Consider the following 21,766-nt stretch of genomic DNA (forward strand, 5'->3'; position numbering starts at 1 on the left):
CACACACACTAATTCACAATACATTTCAGCTCAAATATTTGCTAAAAACACTAAATAATGAAATATAATAATAAAATCATTTCAGCAAGTTCATTTTGTGAACTTTTTTTCAGGAAAATAACTTTCATCTCATGACATGTTTCAACTATCAACTGCCAGTCTTCCTCAGAAGCATCTGCTATCGATTTGATATTTTCTTGACTTCCACAAAATAATGCCAGCAAGTTCATTTTGTCTTCTTTTTCAATACAATGTAAAGGTTTTATTTATTCAGGCAACTTTTTTTCAGGAAGTTTACTTTGATCTGACTTGTTTCGACCGTCAACTGACAGTCTTCTTCAAAGGCGTCTGCTGATTGCTTTGAGAAAGAAAGTTGTCCATAGCATATTATTCAAAAAGAAGACAAAATTAACTTGAGGGAAGTCAAGAAAACATCAAAGTGTTCAGCAGACACATCTGAAGAAGACTGGCAGTTGATGAAATAAAGACATTTAATGTGTTGCCAAAGATCAAAACAATAACACTTACATAGACCACGTTCACATAGTCATCGTCTGACAGGGTCTCCAGCATCTTACTGACGGATGTCCGGATGAGCTTGAGCGTGAGTCCTGATACGCTTCCACTTCTGTAGTTTGGGAAACAAATGCATCCATTGTATAACACAATATCGTTGAGTCTTTATGATATATACATAAATATACTGTAGACTTAGAAATGCAGTGGACGGCTCACGCATCAAAGGGGTCCAAATATGGTTGAATCATTCCTTTCCTTCACTTTCTCATAAAGAAGTGCAAGTATTATGTTATTCATTCTTACTTTAGATCAGTGGTTCTCAACATGTTGATCCGGACCCAAAAGTGTTGCAGACCTGTTCTCAACAGGCCACAGACAAGCCAACGTTATGTATTGACTGTTTGTGGAGTCATCTTTGTAGTTCGGTCACTTTGTGTGACTTCATTTTTAATTTTGTGTGTGTTTGTTGATGTGAGGTGTTGTTGGTATTTTGTGTATTATAGTTGTTGTCTTGTGTGTTTTTTGGAGCGGTTTTGTGTATTGATAGCAGCAGTCAATGTATTTTTGTTGTTGTTTTGTGTGTTTTTGGAGTGATTTTGTCTGTTTTTGGTGTCATTTTGTGTGTTAATAGCATCACCTAATGTCTTTGTGTTGTTTTGTGTGTTTTTGGAGTCACTCTATGTGTTTATGACATGACTTACTGTAAAATGGTTGTTATGTGTGTTTTGGAGAAGTTTTGTGTCTTTTTGGAGTCATTTCTGTTGTCATTTTATGTTCACAAATTTATTTCATTTAACGTTTTTGTGGACAAAAATGTTTTCCTTTGATGTTGTTTTTATTTTCTGATTGATGTTCTTTGAAAGTAAGTCTAGCATTTTTACCCGTCACGCCTGCCTGGATTAAATATAATATTCTGTTTTATTTCAGGTAAAAACATCTATTTATTGCATGGATTTTAGAACTGAAGAATGAGATAATTGGAAAATTGTCCTTGTATTAAGGACAGTTTTGGGGCCCTGATGCAAAACTAGTTAAGAACCACTGCTATAGATCAAAACATGAATATAAATGAATATATAAGCTTGGTTTTAAAGGACATTGGTGAATTGTAAATAGGGAATGTGAGCACTGCTGCAGTGCCCAGTCTGAGTTAGCTATAGAGCTACATATCTGAAAGACAGAAAATTAAATAAGACTGTAATAAATGACTCAGGAGGTCATCACTCACGCATCCACAAGGATCAGCATGTCCTTGGGTGACGCTGCCCCCTGAATGTACCTGGTGAGTAATCACAGACACACGCACTTAATGCTTTTCTTGGATGTAGTGTACAAAATGTAAAAAAATCATATATAAATGCAAATATGAAGAATAGATTTAGCTGTACGATGAGGTTCAATCTTTCTATTTTAGGGTTGAACAACATTATAGTGTCCTGTAGTGTTATTTGTCTAAAGATCAACAGTTCAATGTGTTCCTGAAATGCTGTTGCCATTCCTTGGATGTGGTCAATAGCTGCCATCACGTCTGATGCTAACGAATATCATTGTGTATAAAAGCCTTCTGGAAGCTTCCAGCCAGAATTACGTCATTCTAGGAGACTAATGAAGCTTTTGTATTCGTACCCTTTGTTCTGCAAGGGTTTTATTGTCTGTTCATTAATTTGGGTTCAGCTTTGTTCAGAGACTTAAATAGGATTGTTTTAACTGAGTGTTTTTGTGTGTGTGAGGACAAAAAGACACTTGTCTTGTCCTTGACAAACAGACCAATGAGTGACAAAGACATAGATAATAAAAAAATGGGGATTAAAGAGCAGCACTAACCAGGGTCGCCTGCGCACATCGTAGAGGTCAATCTTGTTGGCGGAGTTGCTTAAATCAATCCAAGGCGATGCTAGGAAATGGATACATCTGTTTAACTCACACCAAATGGCATTGACCCAGTAAAGAAAACAAGATTTGCTGAGTTTGTTGCATTTCTTGTGAAAAGTTGTGTATTTTCCTAAAAACTTCGAGAAAAAAAAATAAAATAAAGAAAGATAATTAAAAAAAATATTTTGTTAAATGTATAAACTTTATTCCAAATAAAATTACTCAAATTTTATCTAAATATTGTACTCTATTTGGTCACTTTGTGGACCAATATATTGTAATGGAAAAAACATTATCCAAAAACCATCTTCTATTTTCTATTGTTTTAGTAACTTTTCTATTGCTATAATGATTAGAATCATTCAAACGTATTAAATGATTAAACCTGCTGACTCATCAAACTTAACCACCCAACTTATTCAAACATCAGCCATAAGCAACAACTTTCTCTAACAAAACCAAAAACTTTATGAGGTTGTGATAGAACAGATCCAAACCATGTCTTTGGGATTCTGACAAGAGAGCTACATGTTATCATACCAGTATGTACTGTATCTAATAATAATAATAATGAATAGCCTACCTGGAAAGTAGCGGGCCAATCCGGTGGCCGAACCAAACACCTGCCAAAGAAGCGATGGATCCTCCTCTTTGTTTTTCCGAAACACGTCCTCCAAAGATTCTGTCCAATTGAGCTCGTTTAAAATGATGGTAGCTACAACACACATAGGGAAGTTTTACAGTTATTTAATTATGATATACAGTATGACTCAGGTTGTGTCGTACTTAACAGCTGGCCAAAGAGTTTCATGGTAGCTTTCTCAGTTATAACTGTATTGGAAAGAGTTGAGTGTGAGCATCAACGCAAACATTCTAGTGCCATCAAACTAATATTTCTACAGAAATATAAAAGGGTGCTAAATGTGAGGAAGTGACAGATTCAGTTTCTTTATATTTTAGTTGTAGAACAGAAAAATTGTCCTTTCCCAAGAGTCGCAAAAAAAGAAGAAGAAGAGAAGTTGGTCAGGGCAATGGTACAAGCTACCGGAGCTTTGTTAGAAGAAGACAACCATGTGAGAGATGGAAAAAAATGGAGAATAAATATCTTCTATCGCATTGATTTCTTTTTCTGAAACTAATCAAGAATCACTATATTGATCCAGATCCATCTTTTGTTACAATTTTGTCAAAATCTGTTGAGTACTTTTGACGTTATCCTGCTAACAGACAAACAAATTTAAAAAATGCCGGTGATAATATTAGTACTTTGATGAAGGTAAATAAAAAAAAAAAATGGTTCTGTGCGAAACAAATACAGTCCCCTGGTCCCACAGATGGAGATGATTATAATGATCCCGTTTCACTTTTACAGGACCAGCCACAAGTTCAACAAGAAGACATAGTCAGCAATATCCTCCACCAGATTGGTTGTCATTATAATTCACAACCTATTCCTAAATGTCCTAAATCTAAGAACTTACATAAGAAAATATTATCACATCAGAATATCAAATTACTAACTATCTTAAATTATTTCTAAGAAAAGCTGTCCTCTTTGAAGATACCTTGAACAGAGTAAAAAAAACGGCACAAGGGCAACAACTCCGGGAAAAATATTTTCGCACTTCTCATTTTTGAACTCCATCAAGGTATCAATACCCTGAAGCCACACACTGAATTTGGTTATTCTATCTTAAATGATTTCTAAGAAAAGATGTCCCCTTTGAAGATACAGCGAACAGAGTCCAAAAAACGGAACAAGAGCAATAACTCCAAAAAAAACTACTCGCTTCTCATTTTCGAACTCCATCAAGATATTGATACCCTGAAGCAACACATAAAATTTGGTTATCCAATCTTAAACAGTTTCTGAGAAAAGCTGTCCCCTTTAACTCGGACAAACGGACGGAGCTCAAACCTATATCCCCCTTCCACACTTTGTGGCGGGGGACAAAAAGCTTGTGTGCATCAGGTCAGAATTCATTCAGCGTGTACTCACACAGTTTGTACACAGAAAAGCTTTTGAGCAACACAGATAACAGATTACTGTTTAATAATATCACACATTTTCTGCATACATCATGTTTTTGTTATTAGAAAGAAATTATGTTGTGTCTGTATGAAACAATGAAAGCCTATGCTGCAGACTATGTTGGTAAACTCAATGGTTAAATAACATTGAGTGCATCTAATCGCTCATCAGGGTTCAAAAACAGAAAAGGAAATAACAAAATAAAGAAATGTAGAAAATGGATTAATGTAAGTACTGTATGTTCAAAGATCATGGCGCTCTTGTTACATATGGATAATTATTTGGTGGTAGCACAAGTTTTAAATGCAGAGTGAAATTATACAGTCTGTGTGAAAGCTATATGAACATGAAACCACATGCAACCCACTCATAGCAGCTGTGATGAGGTAGATATAGAGATATAGAATACCTCAGCATGTACTCAGTGATACAGACACCAGACGTGCCTTTAAAGAACAATTATGTTTTAGAATTGATCAGAACAGAATGAAATTACGTGATGACTCATGTGTGGAACCTTGGAGTCTCACAATGAATCCCAATCAGCTGATTAAAACATTTTGGGAATACATCCAATCCAATAAAAAGCTACAGGTTACAGAGGATATGATAATGACATGAGGAAGAGGAAACGGAAGTTTGGCTACGAGCATGCTAAGTGAGGTAGGACGTGTATCAGATGACACGAGAGTGTAAAAAGAAGGAAAATCAGCTTCTATACGCTGTGAGCTTGGCCAAAAAAGCTTTGACTATAATGCGGACACACACACTGTGTCACAGTATCTCAGTCCGTCACTGTGGGTGTGTGTCGTGGGCTGACAGGTGCCACACAGCGTTGATGCAAACGGGCATCAGATGAGCCGGGGATCTGATGCCAAGGCCGCAGTCGCTCCCTTCTCATCTCCTCTCATCTCATCCCTAGTCTGCCTAATGAGCAGGAAGACATGCAGCCATGAGGTCCAGTGGAGTCGCTGTGTGTGTCTGTACACGTACGCACACACACAGTGATTCTCACACCCTCCATGTTCCTACTTCTCTCTCTTTTAAACACATTCATGCCCAGACAGTCTGATTAATCTGTAGTATATGCACAATGATAAATCCCAGTCTGACCACCCACACTGGATCACCAGGGCGAACGTGTGGGAGAAAGATGGCAGCACTTTTGTCTTCACACGACACATTATTAATAGGCCTGATAAAATGTAACAAGTGATGGAGGATTGAAGTGCCCCGACAGGACCAGTATCTCTAGCTGGGTTTCCATGACACTTGGAAATGCGCAAAATCTTAATAGCGCAATAAAAACTGGTAATGGAAACACCTGAATTTCGAGAAAACACTCAAATATCGCTAAAATATTTTAAAGCTTTCATGAGGAGGTATTTTAGACGTTTCGGTATTGAAAAAAATTGCAAAAGTGCTAGAAAAACACTTTTTCCACAATTACACGTCACAGAACGTGACGTACATGATCACAAGACATGAGCGACCTGGTCACATGACCACTTCTCTCCCAGTAAACATGGTGTGGTACGTGTAAACAGCAGAGGAGACCGAGACATTTCTTAGCATTATACTTAACATTATACTAAAATTATTCCTGCCACATTAGACGTGAAACAACAAAAGAATGCGGAGTGTTATAAGGAGGTTTTGAGCGTTCCTCTTCCTGGTTTTGAGGCTCCTCCCCTAAACAACGTTCAATGGAAACACGTTCAAAAGCAATTATACTTTTTAGAAATATTGCTTTTATTTTGCGAAAATTTGTAATGGACACACATACTGATATGCAGTACACCTTAACTACCACGTGAACTAAAATCATTATAATTTACTAATATTTCTAAAGAACATTATTTTAACTGGTAAACCGAGATTGTTTCAAGAAAAGATCAAATACTCCCATTATATCCACTTGCTTCAAACTCCAACTTAGTCACCAATCGTCCTATTACCAACTATTTAGTGAGGCTGCAGGAGACGTCCTCACTTTATTATAGTTATTAATCTGCTTCTGTTTTAGTCAAACTACTCCCACATTTTTCAACTGATTTCTAAAGTTTGGTGTCAAAACGTGCAGATCATTTCTGACCATTCTGCTATGTATGGGCTTTTTTTCTAACTATTCAACTTTTTAATTTTCCATTTTCCCCATCCACAACAGCCATTTTTTAACCTTCAAATTTGAATTTCAGCAATTCAGATATTCTTCAATCGATTTCAACCATTCAACCTTTAAAATATTTTACTCTCTGTTCACTTTCAGCCAATACCTACAACATTTTTTAAACTTTTTCAACTTTCTTCAGCTTTTTTTTTTATTTATTTTTTAAAAAAAACATTATTTTATTTTTTCAGATCCTTCAACCTATTTAAAAAATTTTCATCATATCTTCTACATTATTTTACATTGGTCCCATTGGCTAGGCTAATACTAGGTTAGGGCTAATGCTAGGCAAATGCTAATCCAGTGCTAGGTCAATGCTAATGATATACTTAATGTTAGGTTAAATCTAGCTAATGCTAGGTTATTGCTAATGCTAGGTATTGCTAATGCTAACTAATGTTAATGCTAGCTAATGCTGGATATTGTTAATGATAGGCTAAATCTAGCTAATGATAATGCTAAGCTAATGCTATAGCTTGGCTAATGCATTGTTTGATGACACGGACCAGCCCCTGCATCCTCACTTGCATTTTCTTCAGGAAATACAGACATTCTATTTACAAATATACGTCTTTTTTTAGAACTTTTAACTTAAGGAACAAATTGCCTAGGAACCTATGTCAACTTTACACTTTAAAAATGCTTTAAAATCATGTATTTAGTACCATTCTCAATGTATATATTATGTGTTTTTTAATTTATTTGTTGGTATAATGAAAATGTTTTTTGATGCACCTTTTTATGTAATGTTAGTGTATATTTATAACTGTTTAAGTGTTCTTACATGTACCAGAATCTTTTTTTTTTTAAGGACCCCAGGAAGATTAGGACCACCATGGTGGAAGCTAAAGTTCAATAAACAAATAAACAAATATAGTAGGTTGGTATGACAGAGTGAGAAGAAGGAGAGATGCCACGGAAAAAAAAAAAAAAAAATCCCCTCATGAACCAGAAAAAGGTCTGCAGCATATTAAAGTGGTGGGAGGAGCCCCCACAAGGACGCCAGGAAGGTCCAGACAAAGTCCACTAATCAAGTTACCAGCAGCCCTTTCTCCGTACGATAAGGACTTCTACATCTGGGCGTGTCTGAGTGTTTCCGCGTATTCTGTATTCACACAGACACACGAGGACACATCACCATGGTAACGGTAACAGTCTTAGCCAGCAGGAACGACATCAATATATCAGCAAGACCTTGAAGATGGGGTTAGAGCGACAGAGAAAAGACAACAACAGCGGCAGAACGAACGCCCACATGGGGCCACGCCCTGCACCGCCTTCATTAAGACAAGGGTTTTTAACTTTTTCAACGCGCGACCCCCAAAATAAAGACCGGGGACCCCCACTGTACCTAAAGGTGGTTGAACACATGAACATTCATGAACAGTCATGTGGAGACAGGGCCATCTATAAGACATTGTATAGTGCATTTCATACACAAGGCAACTCAATGCGCTTTACATGATCAAAAAGTGCAACAGAAAAGATTCAACAGCTTAAAACATTAAGCTGTTGAATGTTCTCATCTCATAAGGGGGAATAACAGGGAGAGCTTTTTAAGGCCCATCGATAAAGTCAGCAAAATGATGGTCCATTGTTCTATGAATCTGTGATAACCACATTTATTTATTTATCTGAATAATATCCACTGTTATCCAGGAAGTTTATTATTATTTGCGCCATATTATAGATAGTAATCATCTTAAAAGATGTAAATCCTTGTTTTATTCGGAAATAAAATGAGTTAAAAGTGATGGAAAATAGTGGAAAAGGTAATGAAATTGGATTTAAAAAAACAGAATTTGGCTAAAAAAATGCAAATTACAGTAGGCAAAAATGGAGAGAAAATGTGGTAAAATGGGTTGGGGCTAGATTGGGGTAATGTAATTTAAAAAGTAGGAACAATTCGTTTAAACTGGCAAATAATGGGCACGACAAATCATGAATGTGGTTAAATTGGCAAAAATATGAATGAAATATGGTGAAAAGAGCTTAAAATTTACAATGAGTCAATATATGCAACATTAGGTGGGAAAAGTGGTGGAAAGGGTTTAAAAGTGCTGGAAATGTCTTGAAAGGGGAAAAAATGTGCAGAAATGGGAGTATTGTAGCAAAAAAAAATACCAGAGAAAAGGTGATAAAAATAGGTTAAAATAAGTTTAATGAAGTTGCAGAAAAAGGGTAAAAATAGGCAAAAATGTGCTGAATTGTAAAAAAAAAATATTCTTGGTTTGTTGAAGACATCTGGCGACCACTCCCAGTGTCTCGTGAATACATGGGGACCCTGGAGGACATCAGCTTATACAGGTATTAAGCTCCAAAAGTCCTCTAATAACTGTATAACTAAGTGACTATATATGGTCCCAAGAAAAACCCAATTGGAGGCTATGTTTCAGTTCTGTTGATCCGAAATGAAATGGCTTGGGAACTCATTGGCTCCTCCCGTTACTTTATAAACAAAATACATTCAGAACAACCAAACAAACATCAAGGATCAACAAACTCACACTGGAGAGGCCATCACTCAACTACGGGCGAGGTCGGAGAGGTCAGAGATGGACGTGAGGGAAAGGAGCAGCTGGTGACCGGGCTAAACAGGGCCCGAGCCGACGCTGACCATTGGGTTTCGTTGGCATTTGGGTTATATATAGAGGCCACTGCAGGTTTAGCCTTAGTGCACACAGTTAGCTACAGTACAGACAGGACCAAAGGCTGAGCCTCAAGTCATGGAGCTCACACTGTATAGAGCAGACAGAGTGATGACAGCAACAGGAAAGGACAGAACACACACACACACACACACACACACACACACACACACACACACACACACACACACACACACACACACACACACACACACACACACACACACACACACACACACACACACACACACACACACACACACACACACACACACACACCTCTGTGAGGTTTGAAATCCTCCCACGACAATAATTATGGACGTACTGTAAGTGTTAAAATAAGCAACGGATGTTGTATGGCAAAGATGTGCAACTTTTAACATAGAGGCCACAGAAATGTAATGTGAGCATTAACAGGATAGAGCAAAGGGCTCTTTCTGTCACTTATTTATGGATGTTTCTCTAATTTTATCACAGTTTGCTGTCATTTGGTACATTTTACTGTTATTTTTGTTTATTTTTCTAGTCATTTTTGTGTATTTTTTAGTATTTATTTATGTTTTGGAATAATTTTTGTGTATTTCTGGTATTGTTTTGTTTATTGTTCTTTCCTTTTTGTTTTTGTAGTCGTTATTTCAGTACTTTAGTGTATTGTTTATTTTGTGTATTTTTGTCATTTTTTTCATTGATGTTGTGTATTTTTGTCATTTTATATTGGGGGCTGCACAAACTTAGACCAAGGGTGGCGTGTGGCTCCCGGTCCACCAGTTTCCCCTCGCTCTCGTGTGTTGTGCATTTGAAATTTTTGACACTGAGTTTTTGTGTGAAGGTTTACAGAGTTTGACCCCTGCTGACGAAAAAATCTATACAAGTATTCAAGGTTTATAAAATGTTCAGTTAAATTGACATGACTGGACATTTTGAAAGAAAAACTTTGTGCGGTTAAAACTTACAGCCTTCAAATATGTCGGTTGGGATGTGCACTGCAGTCGTGTTGTAGGAGACCGATCGCTTAAAATCAGGGTCGATGTGGAAGTCATCTGGAACATATCGGTTCTTCTCGGTTTGATTTAGCTGCAAAAAAATCATAATACAAAACATTAACGTGAGACTGTTATCATGAAATGATATTTAATGTCATGCACTCAAAGATCATCTAGATTTTTCAAATACAGTACACTGTATTCTCTGGAAAATGTAATGAAATCTTCCATGCCAAAAGGTCTAGCTTTGGGTAAAATCTTGTCAAAATCTGTGGAGTACTGTAACTGTAATCCTGCTAACTAAAAAACAAATAATTACATAAACGCTGGTAGATTCAAAAAGGAAATATAATGCTCCTGTAGGGATCTACTACCATCATGCAACTGTCCCATTACATTATATCTCAAAAGTGCTTCCGTAGACTGAAATTAAGTGACTTGGTTCAAGCTAGCACGGCAGACCGAGAGAAACTTCATTTCTGCTGCTTTGTCCGACTCTTTTCTGGACATTCGTCCTCTGCTCTCTTTCTTTTCGTCGCGACTGCATCTCTCTCTGTCAACTTGGTGTTAGCGTGGCACCGGTCCAGGTGTTTCTTCAAGTTACTGGTGCTGTTTTTTACATCTCAGGTTAAAAAGCGTTGTAACGCTATAATATTACCAAAATGTTATTAGTAATGCGTTACATTACTGCGTTACAGCAAAAAGTAATACATTACTGTAATTGCGTTACTTTTGAAATGCGTTACTCCCAACACTGGTGGTAACTAACACTAACGCAGTGGCCAGTGAGTGAATGAATACATGGAAAGGATTGAACATGGGTTTGTGTGACTTTGGCTCCAACTGTAATTGTTTCATTCCCGTGTCACTGTTGACTGATACAAACTGAGAACGTGAGTCTGAATCTCAGGCGGGGAAAGATGAACACATGTTTGAAAGAGAAAAGGGGAACGGAAGGGGTCTGTCATTCAAACACAGAGTGACACTAGTGTGCGACTCGCTCCCACAGGGATAGTGCACAGGAATCACGCGCTGATTCACGTTCATCGGAGCAGACAGATTACGTACGAGGCCGGAGGAGACAGTGTCACATGCACATTTATCAGTCTGTTAAAGATGAGAAGTAAAACATGTACTCGCTTTAATCTATAATGCACTCACCTCCTCTACAATCCACTTATAGGATAACATGATATACACTTTATTATTCCTGCAGCACATTAATAGCCTTTATGTGTGTCTATGATTCAGGTTGCTCATTTTACAGTTCATCAGACAAAGCCCCATCAGGTAGTTTGGTCCATGTCTGGAATACCTGATGTGGGATATGTTTTTACCCAAATGGTACTTACAACATCTTTGGCATTGTAGTAAACTATATTCTCCTCCTGTAAAGGAATGAAGAGAGAAATTAGACAAGTCAAGAAAAACAAAGATCCAAACTTCCTAAAAATAAAATAAAAATCCCCTTAAAGAGTAACTAAACCCAAAACTTTTTCTTTTTTTCAAGAGTCCTGAAGCAAATGCAAATAACTCAGAAAATTCGTTTTTTTCTTGGTTCAGATTAAATGAGTCATAACATCAAAAAATAACTCGTCTTGTACTCCAGTAATTTTTAACCTCTCAGGAGGTTAAAAAGCTAAAAAAAGTTTAGACTCAGAAGTTGTTTATCATTACAAACTGAAATGCTTTAATCTTTTTAAAATCATACGATTTGTAAGTCTTGATAAGTCAACAACGTGAGTTTTTTCCCCCACAAAATTAACCAGCAGATATGTGAAAACTGATTCATTATAATGTGCTTCTCTATAACATACAGTAACTAGGATATTCTTTATGCTCACTTTGTTTTACTTTAAGTTTTTATGCACGTGTGCACTGGAGGTGCTATTTTGCTAAATCAGCAGTGCTGCTAAATAATTAACCAGAAAGTTATGGCACAGAAAAGGACAGTTTTTATTATTTTAATGGTAATTTAAACCTTCAATAGTGTTTAAGCGAATCCATTTATAAACTGATCTATCAACATCTGAACTGAACCTAAATCTAGCTTTACAACAATGTGCTCAAGGTGAACTTTACAGTATGTTCCAAGTGTAAATTTGTGTTTTTTTGGGGAGGAAAAAAAGGTTTACGCATAAATGAGCTGACAGCAAACAAATGGCACATGACGTTTTCTGTCAGGCCGAGTTACAGAAAACAACAACATACACCTTATAAGTGACAATCACACTTTGGTCACACCACTGCTCCTCAGGGGAGGATATAGAGTGAAAAACACAGTGTAACAGAGAGAGTATGACGGCAGAGCACAGACTGGAAAAAAATGTAGTTTATGTCACGTTTTAGGGGGTGTATGTGCACTGACAAATCTCTATTTCTCATATTTCTTCTATAAATATGTTGTATGTTTGGTGCTATATCAATTACAAGAATATTTTTGCTATTTTAAGAGGGTGTCAAAGTGCTTGTAAAAACATAGCAGTTGAGTTTAAAACAAACTTGGAAAAACCTATAGGCTACTGAGTTTGCTAGTTAGCTTGCTAAATGCGCTTTAAAAAAAAAAAACCAAAACAACAACCAAGTAATTAAACACATCATATTACCAATATTATACCATATACCTACATCACAAAAAAAAAAAAAAATACATTATGAGTCATGTAGTTTTGTTTTTGTGCAAGCAAACTTGGAAAAACCCATTAGCTACTGAGATAGCTAGTTAGCTTGCTAAATGCTCTTTTTTTTAAAAAAACAAAACAAAAACAAACAACAACAACCAAGTAATTCAACACATTATATTACCAATATTAGACCAACAACACAACACAAAACTAAATTAAATAATGAGTCATGTAATTTTGTTTTTGTGCAAGCAAACTTAGAAAAACATATAGGCTACTGAGTTAGCTAGTTAGCTTGCTAAATGCTCTTGAAAAGAAAAAAAAAAAGGTCAACAGCTAGGTAGCCTACTTGAACACTTTATATTACCAATATTAAACCATAGTTTAACAAAACAAAATTAAATGAGTCATGTAATTTTGTTTTTGTGCAGCTTAGGGGCATTGACTAGCGTGTGTGTTAACCGTAGCTAATGGTAGCTAACAGTAAACACTTTTTCTACTCTAACAGCAGGTTAGTCACTTAGCCACAAACTTTAGCTGCTGCTACATCTGTCAGACTAGCACTAGTAGATTTAAATTAATGCTGTAACATTGAGCGACTTAATCACTTCTTACACCTGCCTATGACTTGTAGACACAGGTGTCGTGACAAAAATCTGTGACTAGACAAAATAGTGGCTCTGGTGCGTCCACTGGCTGAAGCAGGAACCACAATTTTGCCAGGTCACAGATTTTGTCTCAACACCAACTCAGAGGACTTTTAAACAAAAAACCCCACTAAACCACTAGTACTATATATATTCTTTTGATAGAGCTTGATATAAAAATTCACTTCAGGTACTCTTCAAATATACCTTATAATACAGTGATTCTCTATTTTTCTGGTTTCAGAAACTGATATTATATGTACATAATATGCTACATCTCAAACTGAGGAAAAATCTCCAGTGTAATACAAATAAATGAAAATAAGGAGTTTCAATAACACAGAATATCACAGCAGAGCTACAGAAACTAAGGTATAGTTACACTATTATAACAATCAAAACGATTTTTGTCTGATAATTCCAGGAAGTTCATCTTGTCATCTTTTTATATATATGTTAAGGTTTTGTTTATTCAGACAAGGTTTTTCAGGCAATTTTTATATCCTGACATGTTTCGACTGTCAACTGCCAGTCTTCCTCAGAGGTGATACCAGAGTAAAACTAACCTCGATAGTATTCCTGCTGCTGAAAACCTTGTCTGAATAAACAAAACTTTAACAAATATTTTCTCTGAATTTCCTGAAAAATTGCATTTTTCAATAAATCAATGAAGGGGTCCCCAGCCATAAATTGAGAGCCTCTTTTCAAACAAGAATTATGCGGCGTTCACATTAAACGCATTTCGGGAATCAAAATTGTGCCTCACGCCCCTAGTTGAACGCTTGTGCTCATTGAATCAGTACGCTTGTCACCTGCGTCGAAGATGCTTGCGACACACATCCAAACAAGATGGGACGGGAGCGCGTAGAGGGGAGGGGCTTCTCTGTTGCCGGTGGTGTTCATACAATGGATGATATTGTGGTGATCAGTTACGTTCACAATTCACCCAGTGACTGTGATGTGGTGGGGAACATTGTGTTAGAAGGCGGTGTTTCCGGTCGGATGTATTTTGGTGTGCCTCAGTGTGTGCACTGTGATGTTATAGAGAAGTGTGGTGAATGGAGAATAAAGTTTGGAGTTCCTTGCTGAACACGCCGCCTCCGACTCCCGTTCATTGTCTCTACATTATCGAGAGTGGCTTGGCTTTATTTGCGCCTCGGCACCGTTTCTGGATTCACCAGAGCTGCGCTCGGTCCTGATTGGTCGATGCACCGCGATATGCCCCAAAAGTTCAACAATCTCAACTCTAGCGTTGGTCGCGTTGGAGGCACCGGACGCACGTCAAAAGCTGGAAATCTCAAAACACGCAGCATCCGCCGCATGAAAAGCATCAAAACGCGCTGCACAGGAGGCGCGGGATGCGCAGCGGGACCTCTCAACGCTCCTAGAAGCGCGTTTATCATATATTGTGAATGTACACCTATCGTTTTTGACGCTTTCGACGCATTTGGTGTGAACGCACCATAAGTATTTGTAACTATGTTTTTCTACTGACATTTGTTCTACTCTTTTTTTCACCCTACTGTGTGTTTTTGTCGGCCTCGTCTTCGACGCTGTCCCTCACTTGTGTGAGTAAACTTGGCGTAATTACATCTTTGGCTGTTTGGTCACCCTAACATAGTACATGTCTGGCTAGTTTGCTTTTGCTAGTAACTGGATTCAATCTAATATTGATTAACTGAATGTAATGCATTAAATTAGGATGTCTTGGCCTGAATATTTGGCCATCGGAAAATGCCAAGCTTCTCTAAGCAATTACAGTAAAGATCACAAAAACAATGTTTTTAACTGATTATGGACTCTAATAACTTTGTTGATGGCAGTGTGCGTGTGTGTATTTTATTTTGTAGTGCTGTGAGTCCCAATATTTTCATTATGCTTGAAACGTTTCCTCCTCCTAATAACAGAAATTACTGAACCTTTGCATTCACACTGAGAGGGAATATCAAACCCAATTAGTCCTGGTATGCATAAATCGATCTCCCTCAAGTGATACCTTTATTCAAGCGTGACTATAAATGATGAGAAAATGTTTATAATGGAGAAAAAATATCATTAGGGTTTGGCAAATACCAGCGAGCTGTCTAAAGTTATATTATCTTAAATGGCAAAACTTAATTCATTGGAAACTTCGTCACCACCAAACGCACATAGGATACGGTTACTCATCTTCTAATAGCTACAGGGAATGTAAATTCAGAATGAGATCATTATGAAACATTGCGGCATTAAAGTCAGTGAGTTGAGCAATCAACAGAGTGATTCCATCAGTAAAATAATAGTAGTGTTGTGTCCACGCTAACACACCTGCTAATGCACTTATTTCAATGGATCAGGCCGTAAATAGCATATGTGTGAAACAGTAGAACACTTCATTAAGAATGCATTTACATTTCTTTTTTTATTAACTCAACATGAGGACTGCAATGAGGACTGCTGTCAATTTAATTTGGTTCATCATGGCCTTCACTGTATTAGTACCGTATATAGCAGACAACAGCAACCAGGGGGCCACATGTGGTCCAGTTTTGTCTGGAAGCCAAAGTAAATGTACAATATGATAGAAAGGTACACACAAATGTTCTCCAAAAACACACAAGACGACTACAAAAATTCCAAAAAATAACTGAAAAATACACAAAACAACATCGCAATTACACAAAAATGACTCGGAAAACATAAAATCTCACACACACACAAAAAAAACACAAATTAACTCCAAAAACCTATTAAAACCGAAATAACATAACATAACAAATACAAAACAACAAAAATACACAATATAAATTCAAAAACAGAAAATATAACAAAATAAGAAGACACACAAAACAAGAAATATATAAAATATTCAAAATGAACAAAAGGAACAGAATAAAATATACAATCATACACAAAACTCTTTGATATTTTCTGTGGTAATGTTGGGACATAAATGTTGATAATGTGGCCCTTGGATCAGACAGATTTTTTTTGTGTGGCCCCAACTGTGATACATGTTGCCCATCTCTGGTATATGATATATTAGAGTTATTTGATTTTACAACAATCTGTTGTATTTTTTGTTTCTATTGTCATTGTAATTCTGGCATATTTATATTTACATGGCCATTAATATGTGCAGTCCCTTTTAAATGAATAAATAAATCTATATGAATAAATAAAAGGTGTTGGTGTAGACATCTGTTCTATAATGCCTATAGTGCAGCTGATTGGCTGTCACAGAAGATATCAGAATACATGATGAAACATTTCTCTTCCCTCCCCCCAAATAAAAAAAAATAAAAAATCTTATAATTTACATTGTTTAGAATTTCATTGTTTAATTTGACAAAATCTGAGAAAAAGCTATTTTGAAATTCTGTGGAGATATTTTTTTCTCTTGATGAAATGTTATTCTTGCTTTGTTCACCGATAATTTATTTGCACTTTGGTTCTCGGTTTAGGCCGATTCTTGGTCGTAGCATCCATTTGCCACATAAAGACATCTAACCAAATCCTATTTCGAGGTCACCCAGTTGTTTCTGACCAAGATTTCCAGCATCATGTAGGCACCGCCCCCAATGTCAATGTGTGCGTCGAATCATTTTCACTCACCTCTCCGAGTCCGTAATCAGTCCAGTGATGCTCCTTTTGTAACTTCTCTGCTTCTGTTGCCAACCTCTACAAAGAAAAATAATTCACTGTAAACACAATGTGAACACGTGACTCTTGTGTAAAGCTCTCCTTAAAGGAATCCTACAAATAAATGCAATTAGAAATATACTCTTGAATAAAAGACTTGGCTCCATAACATCTAACCCTTGAGGCAATGTATTCTACTGAATGATGCTATGAATGACGCAATGCAACACTAAAATTAGACCATCGCCTTCTCCATCTTTTTCCAGAATTGGTCCTAATGACTGGGTTAATGGGTTTGTAATAGACACAGTTTTCTAATCTGTACCTGGTCCTGAAATGCCCTATACCATTAATTTCCCAAGGGAAATATAACATCCGATCTTCCTGCTTATTTGCATGGCACCGAGGGCTTTCAAGTCACTCAGAGAAAGAGACGAGATCCGGCGGGGCCAAAAACAGTAAATTAATTTGTGAAATCAAAGGAGTGATGATGAACAATGAATTACTAAATCAAATCTACCATAAATTTTAATTTTTATTAAATAGAATCATAGTGTGGGCCTCATAGATCAATGAATGAAACATCATTTAGTCCAAAAAGAAAGGAAAAAGGTCAAAATTACTGCTTGAAAGTTAGTTTGTATCTGCAATTTCTTGCATTGCATTGTGGGATGTGGAGAACATGATTTGTTCCCGGTATGATTCTAATATCACAGGGATTACCAACAACAAACTAGAACAAAAACAGTGTCGAATCACTGAGAAACACAAAAAATCATGGTAAGAATTAAGTAAAAACACTTCTTATTCATTTGTTTATGGGACTCCACATCCCACAATGCAATGGGTGAAAATGTCAACAAATGAAGTGTTTACAGTGGAGATGAAAACAAACTTTCAAGCTGAAATTTCAACCTTTTCTTCTGTCTTTTTGGAGTCTTTTGGATGTTTGGATTCATTGATCTATGAGGCGTACACTATCAGTTACCAGGCGTAGCAGTTTTAAACCACGTGTTTTTTCTAAAGCAGGGCCTACATACAGTTTGAAGCTTCATCAAATCACATTATTGTGTCAAGTGGACCAAGCATGATATCACAAAATAATCCAAGCCTTAAAAACAGTGATGCACCGAAATTCCGGCCACTGAACATTTTCGGCCGAAAATGGCCTAAAAGTGCATACTGGTCAGTGTTCGGCACAGTTTTTTTCGGTGTTAAGGTTTTCGGCCTTGGTTTTTCTCATTTTCGGTTTTGGCGCATCCCTACTTAAACACACCGCAGACTTTTTGACCTAAAAAGTTGACCCATATGAGTTATTTTAAATGATTCCTCAGGCCAATAACAGCGCTTGACAGTATCAATGCTGCGAGCGGAGCTTCCCTCTTGAAATACCGCCCATGTAAGTTTGGAGGGAGTTTGGCCAAGTCATGTGACCTGGAGAATGCCTGGAGAATGGCCGAGACCAGGCCACCGAGACCTGGCCGCCGAAATTCCAGCCCGCCTTCCACTCGGTGCCGGACACCGCCCCACGCACGCCTGGTCGCCCGACCGCCTCAACCCTGACCGCCACGCTGACCCCCAGCAAAGGGGGCCGACGTCAGCGGCGAGGCCAGGGAGTACGAGGGGAACGCCACCGACGCGCTCCAAGAAGGGTCGAGCACCAGGCTTCCGGCGGCGGGGTTGGAGGGCGGCGGCTGCTCCTCCAGCCGTGCCACGACCCCAGCCCCGCTTCGCACCGCAGCCTGACCAACCCAGCCCTTAGAGCCAATCCTTATCCCGATGTTACAGGTCAACTCCTGTCTGCATATACAATCAAAAGGCAAGGGAGGCTGGCCCGACTGATTGTTTGGTGATCTTTGCGACAGTGCTGCGGCGCTTGTGGCCACTAGGGGCGCTTGACGTGAAGGTTAAAGGTCTAGCGCCCCTAGTGGCCAAACGTTACACAGTGTGCCTTTAAAAACATTGGATTTAGTTAAAAACATTTGCAAAACCATTCCCAGAATCTCGCTTTTACTTTTTACTCTTCCCCAAAAAAGGAAAAACCAAAAGTCTCCTGCAGCAATATCAATTGGCATTAAGGCAACATTACCTAAAAAAAGACTGCAGATCACTGAGAATGCCTCCTGGGGACTTTCAATCCAAATGTCTAAAATCCAGTTATCTCAATAGCCTCACAGTTGTGTAATTACATTTAGTAGCAGGAACAGCTTTGTAGCAAAGCGGGGAAACCTCAGAGCTATTTACTGGCATATAGACAACATTTATAAAACATTAGTTCACAGCAACCACTCTATCTGTATATGTCTGGATTTTCTACCCAACCCTATCATCACATGGTGAAATCAAGAGAAGGCACAGTATATATTAAGAAACGAAGGTCCGCACCACTGCATAGTTTGCTCCCAAATTCAGTTTTTAATAAAACACCAGAAGACGTGACGTTTCGGGCTGACCGCCCTTCATCAGACATAGGTAGTAACTTTCCCGCACACCTGTTTTTATAGTGTACATGATTGGGCAGGGTGGTCACATGATACATTTCAGTGTAGGCGAGTGGTCATTTGTCTCGCATATATTTACAATTGTCATGTGTACTAACTATATACACTATATACAAAAATATATACACTACTATTTACAAATATATATCTATAGAAAAATAGACTATGTATATTTAAATACTTTTTGTACTATTTATAAATATAAACAATCTTAAGATACAATTTTATATATATGATCATACAAACATCAGGGTACCCGTAATATTGTATGGAAGTATTATACCTTATGTAGGTGTGTCCTAAACAAAACTTAATATGATGTTATATCCACAGTTGCAAATACAAAAAAAGAGTGAATTATAAAATAAACATGAACACTGCAAATAACCTAAAACCTAATTTTAGGTTATTTGAAAAATCGTCAAAAGTTGTTTTTTTTTTAAAAAAAAGGTCATACTTTAATTTTTTTTTTTTTTTGTCGTTGATCGGGGGGCCCTATTTAAAACCAATCAAGGGACGGTATGTAACCATTTTATATAAAACAGAAATACTTTGATATACCGGTGTCACGTACTGAGTTTACCTCTGTACTGAGATTATAACCCTAACATATCCCTAACTCTAACATATCCCCAATAAACAAATAAAACAAGTGTCCGTTCACTTTGAAAACAAAAATGAATTAGCAATAAATCATGTCTCCAAATGAGGTCAACCGCAAATTCTGCCGTAACATTATTTTTTATCATAAATGAATTTTCCGGTACAGTATATGCGCATATACAATCTCAGTACAATGCGCTCTCAGTACATGACACCGGTAAAACCTCTATTGTCCACTTAAAGTGCCCTATCACTTGGAGGAAAAAATAAAGGTGCTGAACGTTTGATTACATGTGAACCTCTTAATTGTATAAATAAGAACATTTGTGGTCGTTGCTCTTTAAGACTGAGTCATGCTGGTCAGTGTTCGGCACATTTAGAAACAAGCAAAGGTCTTTCCAAACGCAGTTACCAGTAGCCAATGGCCACCAATCTGCATCGATCCTCTGTGAACACAGTGTCAGCTTCCCGTCAGCTCGTTGGTAATGCTAAATCTGGTTATGGGCCGTTGCTGTGGTCTAAAGCCACAGCGGGTCATTTACTGAAGAAACCATTGTTTTTCCAGCACAAATCATCATTAGGATGGAATAGAAAAAGACACTCAAAGGCTGTGTGTGTGAGAGTGTGTGTCTGAACTCCATATAACAGCAATGTGCAATGTTATTTCCCACCAACGTACATTTAACTGTTTAACTGATTTATGCTCATATGCATTTAATGAATGTTCAATCTGATATTGACATTGACATTTGATATATTGACATGAATCAGTGGTTTTGACTTGTGTTTTGTGAAAGGTTGACGATGCTATTTGACCGAGAACAGATAAGTTCCATATTACACCTTTTAGGCATTGTTACTAAACATTGTTTTTAAATTAAATGTATATATTTTTACAATTTTAATGTTTTTCTGCAATCAACTAAAATAAAAAAAAAACTATTTAAAGAAACGTGAATGTTTAAATCCATTCTGTGGCTCATAATGCGGTTTATTTTGGCTGGTGTAAAACCTGGTTGGTTGGTAACTTTAAGAATCTACGAGTCATGCTGGCTGCTGATCTAAAAAGTTCATTTAAAGCTGTGGGTACACGTAAAGTTAAAGATGTCAACTTGGACTTTTTTTGCTCACATACACAACATTACTGTGCAGAGGAGCCGGCTCACATCACTGAGCAGCTCTGTGATAAATCACTAACTCATTGGGTTAAAGGTCAGCAGCTGTGCACGTTTCACACTTGTTTTGTCTCATGCTTTTGTTACCTCTAGACTGGATTATTGTAATTCTCTTTTAGTAGGCTGCCCGAGCAAGTCGCTTAAGACACTTCAGCTGGTTCAAAATGCTGCAGCACGTGTACTGACTAAAACTAGGAGAAGAGATCACATTACTCCTGTATTAGCCTCTCTGCATTGGCTTCCCATAAAATATAGAATAGAATTCAAGATTCTTCTTCTCACTTATAAAGCCCTAAATGGACAGGCACCAGTCTATCTCAAGGAGCTTGTAGTGCCATACAATCCCCCCAGAACACTACGCTCTCAAAATG

At 37.4% G+C, this 21,766-nt stretch overlaps 1 protein-coding gene across 3 annotated transcripts in view; it reads right to left on the reverse strand.

Moving 5' to 3' along the window:
- cacna2d1a (calcium channel, voltage-dependent, alpha 2/delta subunit 1a) overlaps nt 1–21,766 on the reverse strand; it is a 132,678-nt gene that overhangs the window by 64,168 nt on the left and 46,744 nt on the right. For all 3 annotated transcript variants that reach the window (XM_028448508.1, XM_028448507.1, XM_028448506.1), the window contains exons 4-10: nt 17,090–17,155; nt 11,577–11,612; nt 10,195–10,315; nt 2,975–3,106; nt 2,344–2,413; nt 1,748–1,798; nt 529–628 (exon numbers count right to left, since the gene is read on the reverse strand). In XM_028448508.1, the coding sequence (XP_028304309.1) occupies nt 529–628; nt 1,748–1,798; nt 2,344–2,413; nt 2,975–3,106; nt 10,195–10,315; nt 11,577–11,612; nt 17,090–17,155 (576 nt within the window). The remainder of the gene's footprint in view (nt 1–528; nt 629–1,747; nt 1,799–2,343; nt 2,414–2,974; nt 3,107–10,194; nt 10,316–11,576; nt 11,613–17,089; nt 17,156–21,766) is intronic.

The sequence above is a fragment of the Gouania willdenowi genome, chromosome 6, assembly GCF_900634775.1.
Source record: "Gouania willdenowi chromosome 6, fGouWil2.1, whole genome shotgun sequence".
In the NCBI taxonomy this organism is placed as follows: Eukaryota; Metazoa; Chordata; class Actinopteri; order Blenniiformes; family Gobiesocidae; genus Gouania; species Gouania willdenowi.